Source organism: Panicum virgatum, chromosome 8N (assembly GCF_016808335.1).
Source record: "Panicum virgatum strain AP13 chromosome 8N, P.virgatum_v5, whole genome shotgun sequence".
Taxonomy (NCBI): domain Eukaryota; kingdom Viridiplantae; phylum Streptophyta; class Magnoliopsida; order Poales; family Poaceae; genus Panicum; species Panicum virgatum.
In genome coordinates this window covers 32,755,715-32,768,501 of record NC_053152.1, presented here as the reverse complement: position 1 = coordinate 32,768,501, position 12,787 = coordinate 32,755,715, and the positions used below count along the sequence as shown (strand labels likewise).

At 48.6% G+C, this 12,787-nt stretch overlaps 3 protein-coding genes across 4 annotated transcripts; all 3 read right to left on the bottom strand.

Moving 5' to 3' along the window:
• Positions 1-229: 229 nt before the first annotated feature.
• On the bottom strand, positions 230-1,767 carry LOC120685972 (HVA22-like protein e). 2 transcript variants are annotated; one of them, XM_039968126.1, is made up of 5 exons: positions 1,527-1,767; positions 1,384-1,410; positions 1,167-1,289; positions 764-1,012; positions 230-538 (listed from the first exon to the last, which is right to left on the bottom strand). In XM_039968126.1, the coding sequence occupies exons 1-5, from the start codon at positions 1,571-1,573 to the stop codon at positions 511-513; spliced, it is 474 nt and encodes a 157-aa protein (XP_039824060.1). In that variant the 5' UTR covers positions 1,574-1,767; the 3' UTR covers positions 230-510. The 2 variants fall into 2 exon arrangements, with proteins under 2 accessions (XP_039824060.1, XP_039824059.1); XM_039968125.1 differs by having other exon boundaries at positions 1,384-1,766.
• Positions 1,768-2,099: 332 nt separating this feature from the next.
• Positions 2,100-3,382, bottom strand: LOC120686209 (HVA22-like protein e). The gene is made up of 4 exons (XM_039968386.1): positions 3,181-3,382; positions 2,884-3,033; positions 2,506-2,734; positions 2,100-2,385 (listed from the first exon to the last, which is right to left on the bottom strand). Exons 1-4 carry the CDS (start codon positions 3,225-3,227, stop codon positions 2,368-2,370), a joined length of 444 nt encoding a protein of 147 aa, XP_039824320.1. The 5' UTR covers positions 3,228-3,382; the 3' UTR covers positions 2,100-2,367.
• A 4,520-nt stretch (positions 3,383-7,902) lies between these two features.
• On the bottom strand, positions 7,903-10,821 carry LOC120686297 (zinc finger protein 511-like). The gene is made up of 4 exons (XM_039968496.1): positions 10,504-10,821; positions 9,922-9,986; positions 8,957-9,155; positions 7,903-8,652 (listed from the first exon to the last, which is right to left on the bottom strand). The coding sequence occupies exons 1-4, from the start codon at positions 10,657-10,659 to the stop codon at positions 8,170-8,172; spliced, it is 903 nt and encodes a 300-aa protein (XP_039824430.1). The 5' UTR covers positions 10,660-10,821; the 3' UTR covers positions 7,903-8,169.
• Between the last annotated feature and the right edge of the window lie 1,966 nt (positions 10,822-12,787).

Sequence of the window (12,787 nt, the reverse complement as noted above, 5' to 3'; positions counted from 1 at the left end):
AATTCGCTATACAAACACTTAATAGACGTGTTAAATTAATTTTGACGTATACCAACTACACTATGAAGATGCTATATCATCAAAAGTTGCTGAAACATATAAATTGAAGACATCACACATTGTCCATATATATGCGTTGGTCGGGTCCCTCCCTTGAGGAGCAAGGGAGAAAGAAGATGGGAATATTATAGCTTCATCAGAAAGGGAAGAGAGGCTTGAGACAAATTAGTGAGAAAAAAATCCAAAAGTTTCTGAATATATAGAAGCAGATGATGAAACCATAGTCACTGAAGTTATTGGAATGACGGATCGAGAAAGGAGGAACGGTATTTGTGTGGACTTTTACACTATAGAAACGAAAATATTCCCCATTTCCGTCCTTGGAACAGTGCTCCCAACATAGGGGCGTTCCACGTTCCCGGTGACTATGGATGAAACAAGCGGTTGACAATGCATCATGTACTCTGTGGTGTGGTGCTTCACATTTGTACACCCGTCAACGTATCCAAATTAACTTCGAAGAGCCGTTCTCTCCCCACTGATTTAAAAATACACAGTGGTTATACAGGATATGTAGTCTTGGATAGAAGAGAAAAGCAAACAAACTCTCCATCAGACTTGTGGTCAAAGATTTTTCAGAATTAAACAGCAAAAAGCCTACTAAATATTAAATAAGCACAAACGCCATGTTTTCTCAAAAGATCTAAAACATAAAATGAACTGAAAGTTTCTTTATACAAGTGCAGTTCGATCAAAACCTTACCTTCTTGGGAATGACCATGGAAAGTAGTCTCCTCTTAGTTTTTTTTTCTCTTTTGGAGAAGCAGAAATGACCTTGTCCTCGTAAGCACAGTCATTGTTGCTAACGCTACCAGGATCACTAGCAGCTAGTATGGCATACTTCTTCACCTGCTCTCTCACAAACTTGTTATAGATGAATGCTGCTCCCCTGAAGTTTGGGAGCACCAACCAGACTATAAACAGCAGCTTCAGCTCATACCAAATTGGAATCCTGAAATTCACAAAGAGATGTCCCAGGAGGCCAGGAATAAGTCTAATAAGATATTCAGATGGTCAATTTTGCGCACAAAAAAATGAATTCTCCGTCTGAACATTTTATTTGCAGATGTGCATCTCTGGAACTCTGAACAATTGCAGAATTTTACCAGCAGATGAGGGAGTGCAGCACCATCTCCATGAGGGTGATGAGTGAGTAAAGGATCCAGTAGGCCAGCCACTGCTCGTCTTGGAGCTTTGACGAGCTCTCCATCGCCTGCACCGACGCATATCTGAACCCATACAGAAGTGCTCTATAAATTCCAGAAACCAACCGAATTATGAAAAAGTTTACCGACCAAAAAGTAGAAGCACTTCTGAACTTACGAGGGGTAAAGTAGAGTGACAATAGGCCTGTAGTAACGTTGATACACGAGAACAGAAACAAAATTATGAATTGAACCGCAGAAACAAAAAATTAATAAAAAGACCAAACCGGTCATCCGTATGAATTGATACACATCACATACCCTGATAAGGAGTAAAGGTGAGACAGGATCGTCCAAAGCTTTCCCATTTGCAGTGATGCTAACAATCTTGCTGTTTACCTTCTTGTTACTGAAGCCAGTGGTTTATGGACGGTGTGACCTATGTATCTTGTTTGGATGACGATGTTTACACAGGGGGAAAGGTTGATGGCACGGGTTCTCTGTATTTGCCGGCCAAGTGAGCTCTATCCTGTCGACAGAGATGTGCACTACATGGCTGGTGAAACATCCAAAGGTAGCTGCATAAAGGGTAGTATAGAAAAGACACTGGCAAGAATTGCATTGGCAGCCAGTAAACTTTCATGTTGCACAACAGCAAGATATTTTTTTAGCTCATTCAGCAGGAAAGCCGGTTTTATTTTAGACAAATGGTACGAATTCTGGCCCCTCGACAAGGATTGGGCTGGCATTTAGCCCATCCACACAGTCCTTTAGGGAACAGTAAACTGCTAATTTCAACTAAATCATGGAGCTATGATTTATTTCAAATTTGCACATAACCATATTTAAGCCCTTCAGCAAACCAACAGCTATTTTAGAAAGATAGCACAGAGATTATTCAGACAGGAAAACCTGTCCCAGAACATTGTATTGACTTTTTGTCAGATCTCGAGTCACATTCACATGATCAACACGGAAAGTTTGCTCTGGTCTCCATTCAATATTTCTGCTAGATGTTCACACATACAGGATCACCATATACATCGATCGGCTCTATTTTAAGTGACGAGCATGAACAAACTCAACTAGACACCAGAAACACTACAGGAGGCTCTGCATCGACAAGCCGCCGGGATGAGGTCACCGCACCGTCCGGCATGCTTCAGTAAGCTTCGTGATCCTGAAAACATTCAACCCAAACAGTTTTCAGTCAAGGAAAAAAAATCCATCCTAAAAGCCTGTGAACTGCAAGCGTGGAAAAAGCTGAATCTCTCATGGTGCGGAGTTCAGGTCAGGTCACCTTCTTGGGGGTGACGAAGGCAAGGAACTTGCTCTTGGGCTTCTCCTTGTCCTTGGGAGAAGACGAGGGCGACTTGTCGTCCTTCTTGACCTTGCCGCCGCCGGCGGTGAGGCCGTGCTTCCGGAGCTGCTCCCTGACGAACTTGTCGTAGATGAAGGCCGCGCCCCTGAAGTTGGGGAGCACCAGCCACGCGATGAACAGCAGCTTCAGCTCGTACCAAATCGGGATCCTGAAAATCAGTTCCAAGCGAATTTTCATATTAGCTATTTGCAAGACCATGTCAAGCAAATCTTCAGGTAGCAATGAAAAAAATAAAATAACGAGGAGATCAAGCCAAGATCATGGCTGGATGAAATCATCAGTCTGAAACGAACGTACCAGTAGATGAGGGACTCGAGCACCATCTCCATGAGCGTGATGAAGGAGTAGAGGATCCAGTAGGCGAGCCACTGCTCGTCGTCAAGCTTCGACGGGCTCTCCATCGCCTGCACCGACGCGTACAGGGGGTACAGGAGCATGACCGTTGGCCTGCAAGAACCCAAAAAGATCATCAGATAAGTTCAGACACTTGATCCGAGCTGAACTGAAAGCTAAAAAAAAAAGAGAGGAAAAGAACGATGCAAGAACTGAAAAAAGGTACAATCAGAGAGTGATGGTCTGAAGCTGTGAAGATACCCTGCGAGGGAGTGGAGGTGAGTGAGGATCGTCCAGAGCTTCCCCATCGTCTACAACCTTCCTCTCCCAGCTCTTGGTGCAGCTATCACTGGGAGCTGAGCTAGAGCGATGGACAGACAGGTGAGTGAGCGAGTGAGCCAAATGATGAAATGAAACGTGTCTTGGCTTTGCTTTGGATTTGGGTGAGGTTTCCGGGAACGGGGACGCTGAGGTTAATTATATAGGAAGCCACAGTGCGACTGGGATGGGAACACGTGGCGCGACGCCATTGGGGAGGTGAATTGTCAGGATTAGATGGATACAGGGGCACGGGCACACGTGGCAACGTGGTACCGCACCGTCCAAGTCAGGTACTCTGTTGAATCCGGGAGTTGTTTAAAGCCCATGGATTGATGGGAGATCTAGCACAGGGTAGTGAGGGCGTGAGGTCAAAAGGCAGAGGCATCTTTTTTTTTTTGATACAAACATACCTGTATTTGTATTAAGAGATAAGGAAAACATACACAAACACGACGAGGTACAGGTAGCCGCTAGAAGGATTCCGAGGACACAGCTGTCCCAGCCACACTTCACAAAAGACCCCAACAAAACAAAAAATTACAAAGAGGCCCAAGGGGACTACTGAGCTTGCTACCGCCGACGAGCACCACCAACCAGCATCACCGAAGCGGACGCCAACGGCGGAGCAGACCGAAGAACCGCATACCAGGATCTGGAGGAGAACCATCTCGCCTTGGCTTCGACACGAGCCGCAAAGGAGACCCGTCCCAGAGAACGGAAAGGCATCGCCTGTATACCATCGGCCGGGGACACACCCCGCTCTCCCTAGATCCGGGACCAAGGTTCGCCATCGAAAGACCGACGAAGAAGAAACCAAGGCCCCCAGACCGGCTCACCACAGAACCCGCAGCTGGCGGTCTTCTTCGCCTCCGATGGCCGTCCAGGCTTCGCGAGGTGGGGAAGACCGTTGGTTCCCCGTTGGCTGGTAGTTTAGGTCCTAGTTTTTCTAGGGTTTCGTGTCCTGGCGGCGGCGACGAGGCGGGTGCGTCGTCGTCGTTTTGGAATAAGTCCCTCCTTCCTCTTCCCCGCTGCGGTGGTGCTGACCCCGGTGCTTCCGTGAGGTATGTGAGGGTTTGGTTCTCTAGATCCAGTGCTTTGGGTCTTGAGAGGGAGTGTACAGGGGCTTCCCGTTGCTTGCCGGTGCTGCTTCCTCCGGTTGCGGCGGCGGAGGCGACTTTCTTTTCTGAAGGCAGAGGCATCTTGATACTGGGACGATGAGGAAAACGGGAGATGCATCCGCTTCTGCATCAGAGTATGTCAAATTCAGATATGCTCCAGCCTTGGTTCGTGTGGATTTCAGTTTTCAAATATGTCAAAAATTAGTCGAATCGCTGGGATTACAAGCAAAACTTCGCTAGGCGGAACTCTGTAGAAAAATGCTCCTACTATATCCGTTTTCTATCATAGACCCTATTTGTTTCATGAGACTTTTGTATAAGTCTCTGGAACTTTTGGGGCTAAAGATTTTTGGGGCTAAAATGATGTTAGGACTAAAGAGTGAGAAGTCCCTCTTGAGTAGTTTTTTTGAGACTTTTAGCCTATATGAGTCCTACTATTCCACACCCTACCTGGTCCCCACCTCTTGAATGCATATAGATTAGGGGTAATATGGTACTTTGTGCACTCATTTAATGACCTCTAATTCTTTTTAGTCTCTAAAATCAAATAGATAGTGACTAAAGTTTTTAGTCTATGGACTAAAATTAGACACTGTTTGATTTTCAAAAGTCTCTAGCCCCTCCAAAAGACCCTGAGTCTAAACAAAAGTCCCACCATGTTCGTTTTCAATGATTGAAGGGACTAAACCTCATTAAATGGTGTATTCAAAAGACATCTTTACCCCTTGTCCCTGCATGCATGTGCCCAGATGCCCACCCCTTCTCCCTACGCGCCATTTAATGAGGTAGGGGGGCAGTAGGTGGAAACATAGACCAAAAACCTCAAAAAGCTCCTCAAGAGGGTTTTCTCCAAAAAATGTCTTTACCCCAAAAAAGTCTCTAAAAGTCTCATCCTGTTTGGTTTAAAAGTTACTAAAGTCCCAAAATCTTCTAAAAAAATCCCTCAAACCAAACAAAATCTTAGTCTAAGGACTTTTGAGAACCAACCACCATCCTAGCATACGACCGTCATGACTCCGTGATCGGATCGTGACACTGGGAGAACACATGGAGCCTCGAGACACCAGCACGTGTCCAGTGTGGGCTCATCCCGGAGGAGCGAGTGGATTTGAATATCTTCCCAGGGCCCACCCAGGCGCTTTCTTTCTTTCACCCCGAAGCACGGCGGCCGGCGGGGCAAGGCAGGCACAAAGCGGCCGGCGCCGTGGCAGCGCGCGCCCGCCGTCCGTGTCCGTGCCCCCGGCCTCGGGCGGCGGGAGAGACCGGCCGGCCGTGTGGCATGGACTGGGGCAGCAGGCACGGCACGGGCACGGGCACGGGCACGGCCGCGCGGCCCGGGATATGGAAGAGCGCGTCAGGTCGGCGCAGGTCGCCTGGCGCCGCCCACGCGGTGCCCACGCGGCGTCTGCTCGGCCGGCCGGCCGGCGTGACGGAGCGCCGAGGAACCGATCCGTCGGTGGCGCCGGGGACACACTGCCCTGCAATCGATCGCTGCTGCCTGGTTTCAGCTTTAATTTTGCCGGTTGGCTATGGCCCTGTTTAGTTCCTAATTTTTTTTAAGATTTTTCGTCATCGAATTTTTGGAACATGAAACATTAAATATAATTTTAAAAAATAACTAGTTGCATACTTTAGTTGAAAATGATGAGATGAATTTTTAAACATAATTAGTCCATAATTGAATACTAATTACCAAATAAAAACAAGAGTGCTACGGTAGTCAAATAAAAAAATTTCGCCAACTAAACACGCCCTGTTTAGGCTGCCCGCAGCGGTTACGCTATCGCGTCCGCGACCTCATCCTGCAGGACGCGATAGCGTACCGAAATGCTGTAGCGGGTGGCCGGGTGCGGTAAACTCACGCGGTAAACAAGTGTATGGGTGCAGGTCCGCGATATCCAGCGTTGTACGGAAGGTCCGCTACCGCTCGCGCCAGCCCCACCTCGCCTCTGCCCCGCGCGCAGCAACTGCCGAAGCCTTCGCCGCCACCGCGCAGGTCCGCCGCCGCCGCCCCACCGCTCGCCGGCACACAGAGAGGGAGGGAGAGAGGGAAAGAAAGGGGACCGAGCCGCCGCGGCTGCCACACGCCGCCCGACGCGCAGCCCTCGCCGGCCCCTGCTCGCCGCGCGAGGGCCTCCGCCGCCGCCGTCCACCCTTGCTAGCCGGCCCCGCGCCGCCGTCCGCCGTTGCTCCGCCGCGCGAAGCCGCACGAGGCCCGCCGCCCGCGCAGGCCGCCCACCACGCTCGCTCGGCTCGTGCGCTGGGGAAGCTCCGGCGCGAGGGGCAGCTCCGCAGGCCTGCCCTGGGCCGAGGAGCACCGCCGCTCCGGGCGCACGCGCGGGAGGGGGCCGCGGCGAAGGAGGAGGTGTGCGTCCGCCCTGCCACTCCGGCCACTGCGAGGAAGCGCTGCCCAAACCCACGGTATGCTTTCCTGAGAAGTGGAATCTGGTGGGTATGCCTTCAGTCGGATCTACACTGATGTATGCTTCGATTTGTTACACGTTTGTGTTATGGAGTGGAAATATGCAGCTTATATGCTTCGATTTGTAATCTCGATGCGTATTGCATGAATGCTTAGATTTGCATATTGTAGGTGCTTAAGTTGGTTTTTTAGACTTCATCCTCCAAATTTAGAGTTGGAGGTTTAATAGGGGGTTTGCTGGAGTTGATCTAAATGAATTAAAAAGGTGAGGAGACTGTCAGAGAGCCCTCTCGGGCTAGCAGCCTCCTAATGTAAAGCTCTCCCCTAGAATTAGCCTAAACGAAGTTTCACATAACAACGGTAATCCCACGCTGCAGAAACGGTGGCCACACCAGCTCATACAGGTGCAAAGTGACCCTTAGTGCACTTCTAACTCTCTTCTCTTTAGTTCAACTATTTGTACCACTTTAAAATAATCTCAGGTGCAAAGTGACTCTTAGTGCACTTCCAACTCTTTTTAGTTCAACTATTTGTACCACTTCAAAATAAGATCATTTTGAAGAATTAATATAAATATTTAAATTAAAGAATATTGAAGGTATACCTAAAGATCACCAAACCTCTACCTGTGACGGGTTCTCCCAATTTGTTTGGAGAGTGGATTGGGTGCCACGGTGCCACAGGGAGCTCAGCAGGTCACGACCTGAAATAGCGAGCCTTCTTTCGCTGTCAAATACGTAACCACCACCATCACCACGTATCTTACCCTCAGCTTTGAAAGCCATGGACACGTCGACACCTGAGAGAAAGACCTTGCAGCATCAGGAACACTACCAATGATCACTGCGTTCGGCAGGCTGGAGCTAGAGGCTGGAGTGATGTGAGAGAAAAATACTGTTAGGCTGGCTGGAGCTGATGGCTGGAGTGGTGCGAGAGAAAAATACTGTTGGGCTGGAGCTGGCAGCCGAACACGGTGGATATGGAAACATCCAATATGTGGATCTGCATAACACAAACAACATAGCCAACTGGTACGAAAGCGATGGACCATGATCGATTTCTTCCCTGCCATACTGAACGACGAAAACCACGCACGGCTCATTTTTCAGGCCGACATGAAACTTTCCTAGCCCAGTCTACCATTTTGGGGGTCCAGTGCAGGTCAGCAATGGCCACTCATATTTTTCTGTTTTTTTTTTCAGCATAACACATTTTCTGAGTTTTGGATGGAACATCATAGCAACTGCGTTACAGGGAAGAAAACAATTGCCGCCTCGTGATCCATGGATAATTAGTGGAAACCAGTCCACGCACACTACAAATCCAAGATCAAGCACCCATACAAAATTACCCAGATTCTGCCATTCTGGAACCATCGAAAGACCTTGGTCATTTCGCTTCTGGCTGGGAGGCCGCCTGCTTGCTCTGCCTGATTGACCTCGGAACAAATGTAAGACCCCGAGAGCGACGGTGGCCAAATGTGATGTCTGCAGGGGTGGATTCTGCTGTGCTGAGTTTCGACACGGCAGAAGTCAGCTCGTCGATCTTCTGTTCGACCTCCATTTCGTTTTCCTTAGCCTCCTTATGCTGACACTCGTTCTCCTTCAACTCTTTATGGTCATGCTGCTTTGGTCGATACCTCCAGTTAGTTTGCCTCGTACCTTTCCCATCTACGTTCATCGAGTTATCCCTTGTCTCCTCTCCCTTGTGAGCAGTTTGCCTCCTCTGGGACTTCTGCCGTTGCCTCTGGGAGGGCCGTGCCTTTTTGAAGAACTCGAATGACTTGGGGAATTGATGCTTATCAATGAGGTGCTGCCGCCGACTTTTGTAACTCTTCAACTTCACCCCACAACCCTCCACCAAACACTCGTACTGTTACAAAAAAATTGAACATGTTAACATACAAGTGATTGCCCAAACCTAAAGGACTAATGAAGAATTGCCACTGTCAATTTGTCAACAGTAAAATGTTATAGATACTCTGGCAAGATCCATAAGTGGGATTAGGAACATATGTTAACTCATTTTTCATCCAGATAGTAAGAAATACTTCTAATATCTATCAGTTCTTGAAGACGCTATACTTCAAAACATGATTCCTAACTTTCTGTAGACATCGCTAATCAGTGAAAAGATGGACAACTAATATAAATGGTAGCTGGATAGATGGTATTACCATTGGAAACCCACGGGCAACTTTTGCTTGGAAATATGAGTCGTGTGCCTCAGACACATGAATGCTCAGCAACCTTGAAGTTGGATATACTCTTGAACATACAGAGCATGAAGCAGTATGTCGAGTGACATAGTGGTCCTCAAAGTCCTCCAAACAATCTAGATGGGCACCACAACCAGCAATTGGGCAAAACAAAGTACTGCAAGAGTTTGACACATGACTGCATTAGAAAAATAATAGAAACAAAGGAAAAGTATCTACTGCAGCAGATAAAACACAAAGCATGCTTGATCTTAGGACATTATTCAATCCTTTTGGACACAAGGTTTCAGGGAAGGATGTTGGCCTTGAGATTAAGGGAAACATTGTTCTCAGCTCCAACCTAGGGGCCTTAGGTTTAGGGTGACCTCTTTTCTGGAGTGTACCAGTAGTCTTCCTGCTTGCAAGTGAGCAAGCCATCAATTCTATTTGTCGTTATTGGAATGAGCACCCAAGGTTGGAGTTGGAACCTCCAGTTCCAAATTTTGGTTGGTCTTGGACTTCTATCAGCCAAGTGAGGCAAGGCTCAAAACAAACATAGAACTACAGAATGAAATGTGTTGGAAGGCATCAGGATGGAACAGCTCACTTATAACCCCAGATTACAACCCTTAGTACATGTAATGCGCCTAACAGCCACTGCCCAAACTGTATCATGCTTGACGACCACTGGTCTATGCATTTGCGAAAATTCCTAGCAACATATCTTGTATCCTATCATTGGAACTAGGAACTCGGAGACTTATCATACGAATTCTAGTCACCTGTTATCAGCGAAGTGGAGACTGGCGACAATATTTCAGCTTGGCGGTGTGCAAGATTATTTAGTTTTCCAATTCCCACTAGAGTTATGCATATATGCGCATAACAAATGAATCATTCAACTCAAAACAGAATGACATGCGATTGGAAAGGTAATTTCATACCACGTGCTGGCTACTTCCATCTTCTCAAGCTGGTTCCGGTCATCCTCCGAGAGATCCAAGGCCACCTATAATATGCAACAAACAAACAAACAAACAAACAAACAAAGGGGTTAGTCAAACTTCAATACAAACCTTGCGCAACGAATTGGGTCAAACATGCTGAGTTGATATTGCATTTGCAGGAACAGAACAGAAAGGATGTCTCTAGTTTCAGCTACATCCAAGGGACTCTTTATCACTACAGACCTATGGAATAGAAGGTCCATGTCCATCTAGCAGCAATTCGTTTTCGCGAGGACAGGTCCAATTACACCCAGAGAATTTGGATCTAGGAACCAGTGCTACCACAGCCAATCGAACCCCCGAAGAAACATCAGTTGCGCGCAGTTCGGTGCATAAAAAAAATTAAGTGCGGCGTCTAACATTTCGCTAGAATCTGCTCGCCCCGCTCAGCCTCAACCCCAAATGGCCCCTGGAACAGGAATCTCCTCACGCACGCCGTACCGAAGCGTTCGGAGAGAAGGGGGCTCTCAGCGCGGAGCGGACGTGGGGACGCGGGAGGGGAGAGGCGACTAGACGTACGTGCTTGGCGAGGAGCTCGCGCTCGAGGTCCCCGGCGGCAAAGAAGGGGTCGTCGGGGGCGAGCCGCCGCCGCGCCGCGAGCCAGAACCCTAGCTCCGGCCCCGCCGCCGCCTCGGCCTCGACCTCCTCCATGGCGTCCTCCGGCCTCTGCTGCATCCCGTGGATCCGGCGGCGGGCCCTCTCCGAGCCGAGCCTCCGCTCGCCGCCGTGGGGTTGGGGTGCGGGCGGAGAGCGAGAGGGGAGGAATCGAGTTCGAATTCGAATTCCGCGATGCCGGCCGGCGAGGAGAGGAGAGGAGAGGGGAGTGGGGGAGTTTCCCCTGCGCGTGCGTGGGGAATGGAATGAACCGGACTGGGCTGACCCAATCGCGTGGGCTGCCCTAACGGCCCGTCCTGCGACGTTGTTACTAGGCCTGAGTATGGGCCGGGCTTGGTCGCATACGAATTAGGAAGATGGATTTTCTCGAAGCATTTTTGCAACGATTTTCTGAAGGTTTTTGGGAGTGACTACTGAGTACTGACCACATGGCATAATGACGTTCCTTTTCAGTCTCAGTAATACTACTGTATTTTTTAGGCCAATGAAAAATTCCGCGTCATTTTGAGCATCTGAGTTAGAAGGACCGTTACGGATAAACCATAATCCAATCAATTTACTTTTAGGTGGTGTTTGGCTCGGCGAATTTGCCCCGTGATCTATTTACACCGCGATCTCTTACGTTAGTTCGTGTTTGGTTGGCTGGTCTGGAACCACGGTGGCATACTCATACTGCTCCCCTCTAGTGCATCCTCCTTTTAGCTATATGCCCTCTCGCGACTTTCTTCTTCCTAACGCCTTGATCCATGACAGGTTACGATCCAATCGGACTATTTGAAACAAAGGATTAATGCAGCGTGTGGGCGATCACCTGACGTTGCTATGCTCATTTGGATGGGTCAAGCCTGGTTCACACTCAGATCTAACCCCTTCGTCCAAAAAAAATAAATAACCATCCTAAAAATTCTAGAATAAATTAACGAGAAGGTAAAATGATCATCATTTTTGTTACCTAAATTTGGTACTCATCGATTTTTCATTCGCATATACTTTCTAAATAAGATAAGATGATTTATTTTCTAGAATAAATTTTGAATTTTGAATTCGAAATTAACTTATTTTTTAGGATGGAGGACGAACGTACGTACCCCCTCTCTCTATCCTGCTAGCATTGTCGTCGCTGGACTTGTTCCCGAGCCCACTCGATTGTACCGGCCCAGTTATGTTCACTCCACTCAATGCCTTTCCAATGCAAAAACCACCGCGCTCTTTTACATCCCAGTTTGTTTATTATTGTTTTTACTTTTTACATCTCACTTTGTCTCCTCTCTACCAAGAAGCTAGGTGAGCGTGCGTGTCGCAACATCACAACAGTCAACAGAGCACGTCCAATGATAGCAACTTTTGAGCCTTTAATTAATTTGTGCGCCGATGCTCCTCCAAAGCGAACCCGCCGGCGGTCATGATCTCGCGAAGCACGCTCCTGCGTACAATCCGTGCATCAAAAACCATGCCACCTGCTCGATCTTCCAGGCTTTGTATACGGAGGGACACAATCACGCGAAAGGCCAGCCCATCTGGAGGAAGGCGAAGCAAAGGGGAACGTAAAGAAAACAAGCATCACACAGAAGGACAGGAGATGATGGGGAGCCCGATGCTCGAGCTTCACCCCCAAGGGACACACACCGGGCAAAGCAAACCCTTTCTTTCTGGAAAAAGTAGTTTTTTTTTTGCGACTCTGGAAAAAGTAGTATGGGTATGTCCTGACAACTTGAACTTTTTGGTGGACCCACATGTCAGCGACGGACGATCACGAGCTCGAAAGGGAAACACTACTAAAAAAGAATTTGTAGGGACGGGTAAAAAACTATTTTAAGGGCGGGTACCAGATCCGCCCTTGGTTTTCGTAGCTAGAAATAACTATATGTTCCGCCCCTAAAAATACATTTCTAGAGGCGGATCACCCCAAAATCCTCCCCTGCAAATAAATCTTTAGGGACGGGTCACCCTACCACCCCGTCCTTACAGATCGAATAAAAAAATAAAAAAATGACCGGCAGCTGCTCTGCTGCCTGCTGCCGCCGCTGCTCCCCACATCACGCGCCGCGCCGCCCAGTGCGCCTCGCGCCGCGGCCCCGAGCAGGGAGGGGAGGGGACGCCGTACACCGCCGCCACAAGCCGCATCTGTGCAGCTCGGCCGGCACTGCCTGAGGACGCTGCCGCCCGCTGCGCACGCCGTCGCCGTCGG

Coding starts and splice junctions, on each gene's coding strand:
- LOC120685972 (XM_039968125.1), bottom strand. CDS start 1,499: ATGACCGGTTTGGTCTTTTTATTAATTTTTTGTTTCTGCGGTTCAATT. Junction 1,290..1,383: donor GTCACTCTACTTTACCCCTC/GTAAGTTCAGAA, acceptor GTATGGGTTCAG/ATATGCGTCGGTGCAGGCGA. Junction 539..763: donor CCATGGTCATTCCCAAGAAG/GTAAGGTTTTGA, acceptor TTTTTAAATCAG/TGGGGAGAGAACGGCTCTTC.
- LOC120686209 (XM_039968386.1), bottom strand. CDS start 3,227: ATGGGGAAGCTCTGGACGATCCTCACTCACCTCCACTCCCTCGCAGG. Junction 3,034..3,180: donor CACCTCCACTCCCTCGCAGG/GTATCTTCACAG, acceptor GGGTTCTTGCAG/GCCAACGGTCATGCTCCTGT. Junction 2,735..2,883: donor CTCGAGTCCCTCATCTACTG/GTACGTTCGTTT, acceptor ACTGATTTTCAG/GATCCCGATTTGGTACGAGC.
- LOC120686297 (XM_039968496.1), bottom strand. CDS start 10,659: ATGCAGCAGAGGCCGGAGGACGCCATGGAGGAGGTCGAGGCCGAGGCG. Junction 9,987..10,503: donor GCGAGCTCCTCGCCAAGCAC/GTACGTCTAGTC, acceptor TGCATATTATAG/GTGGCCTTGGATCTCTCGGA. Junction 9,156..9,921: donor ATGGAAGTAGCCAGCACGTG/GTATGAAATTAC, acceptor AAACTCTTGCAG/TACTTTGTTTTGCCCAATTG.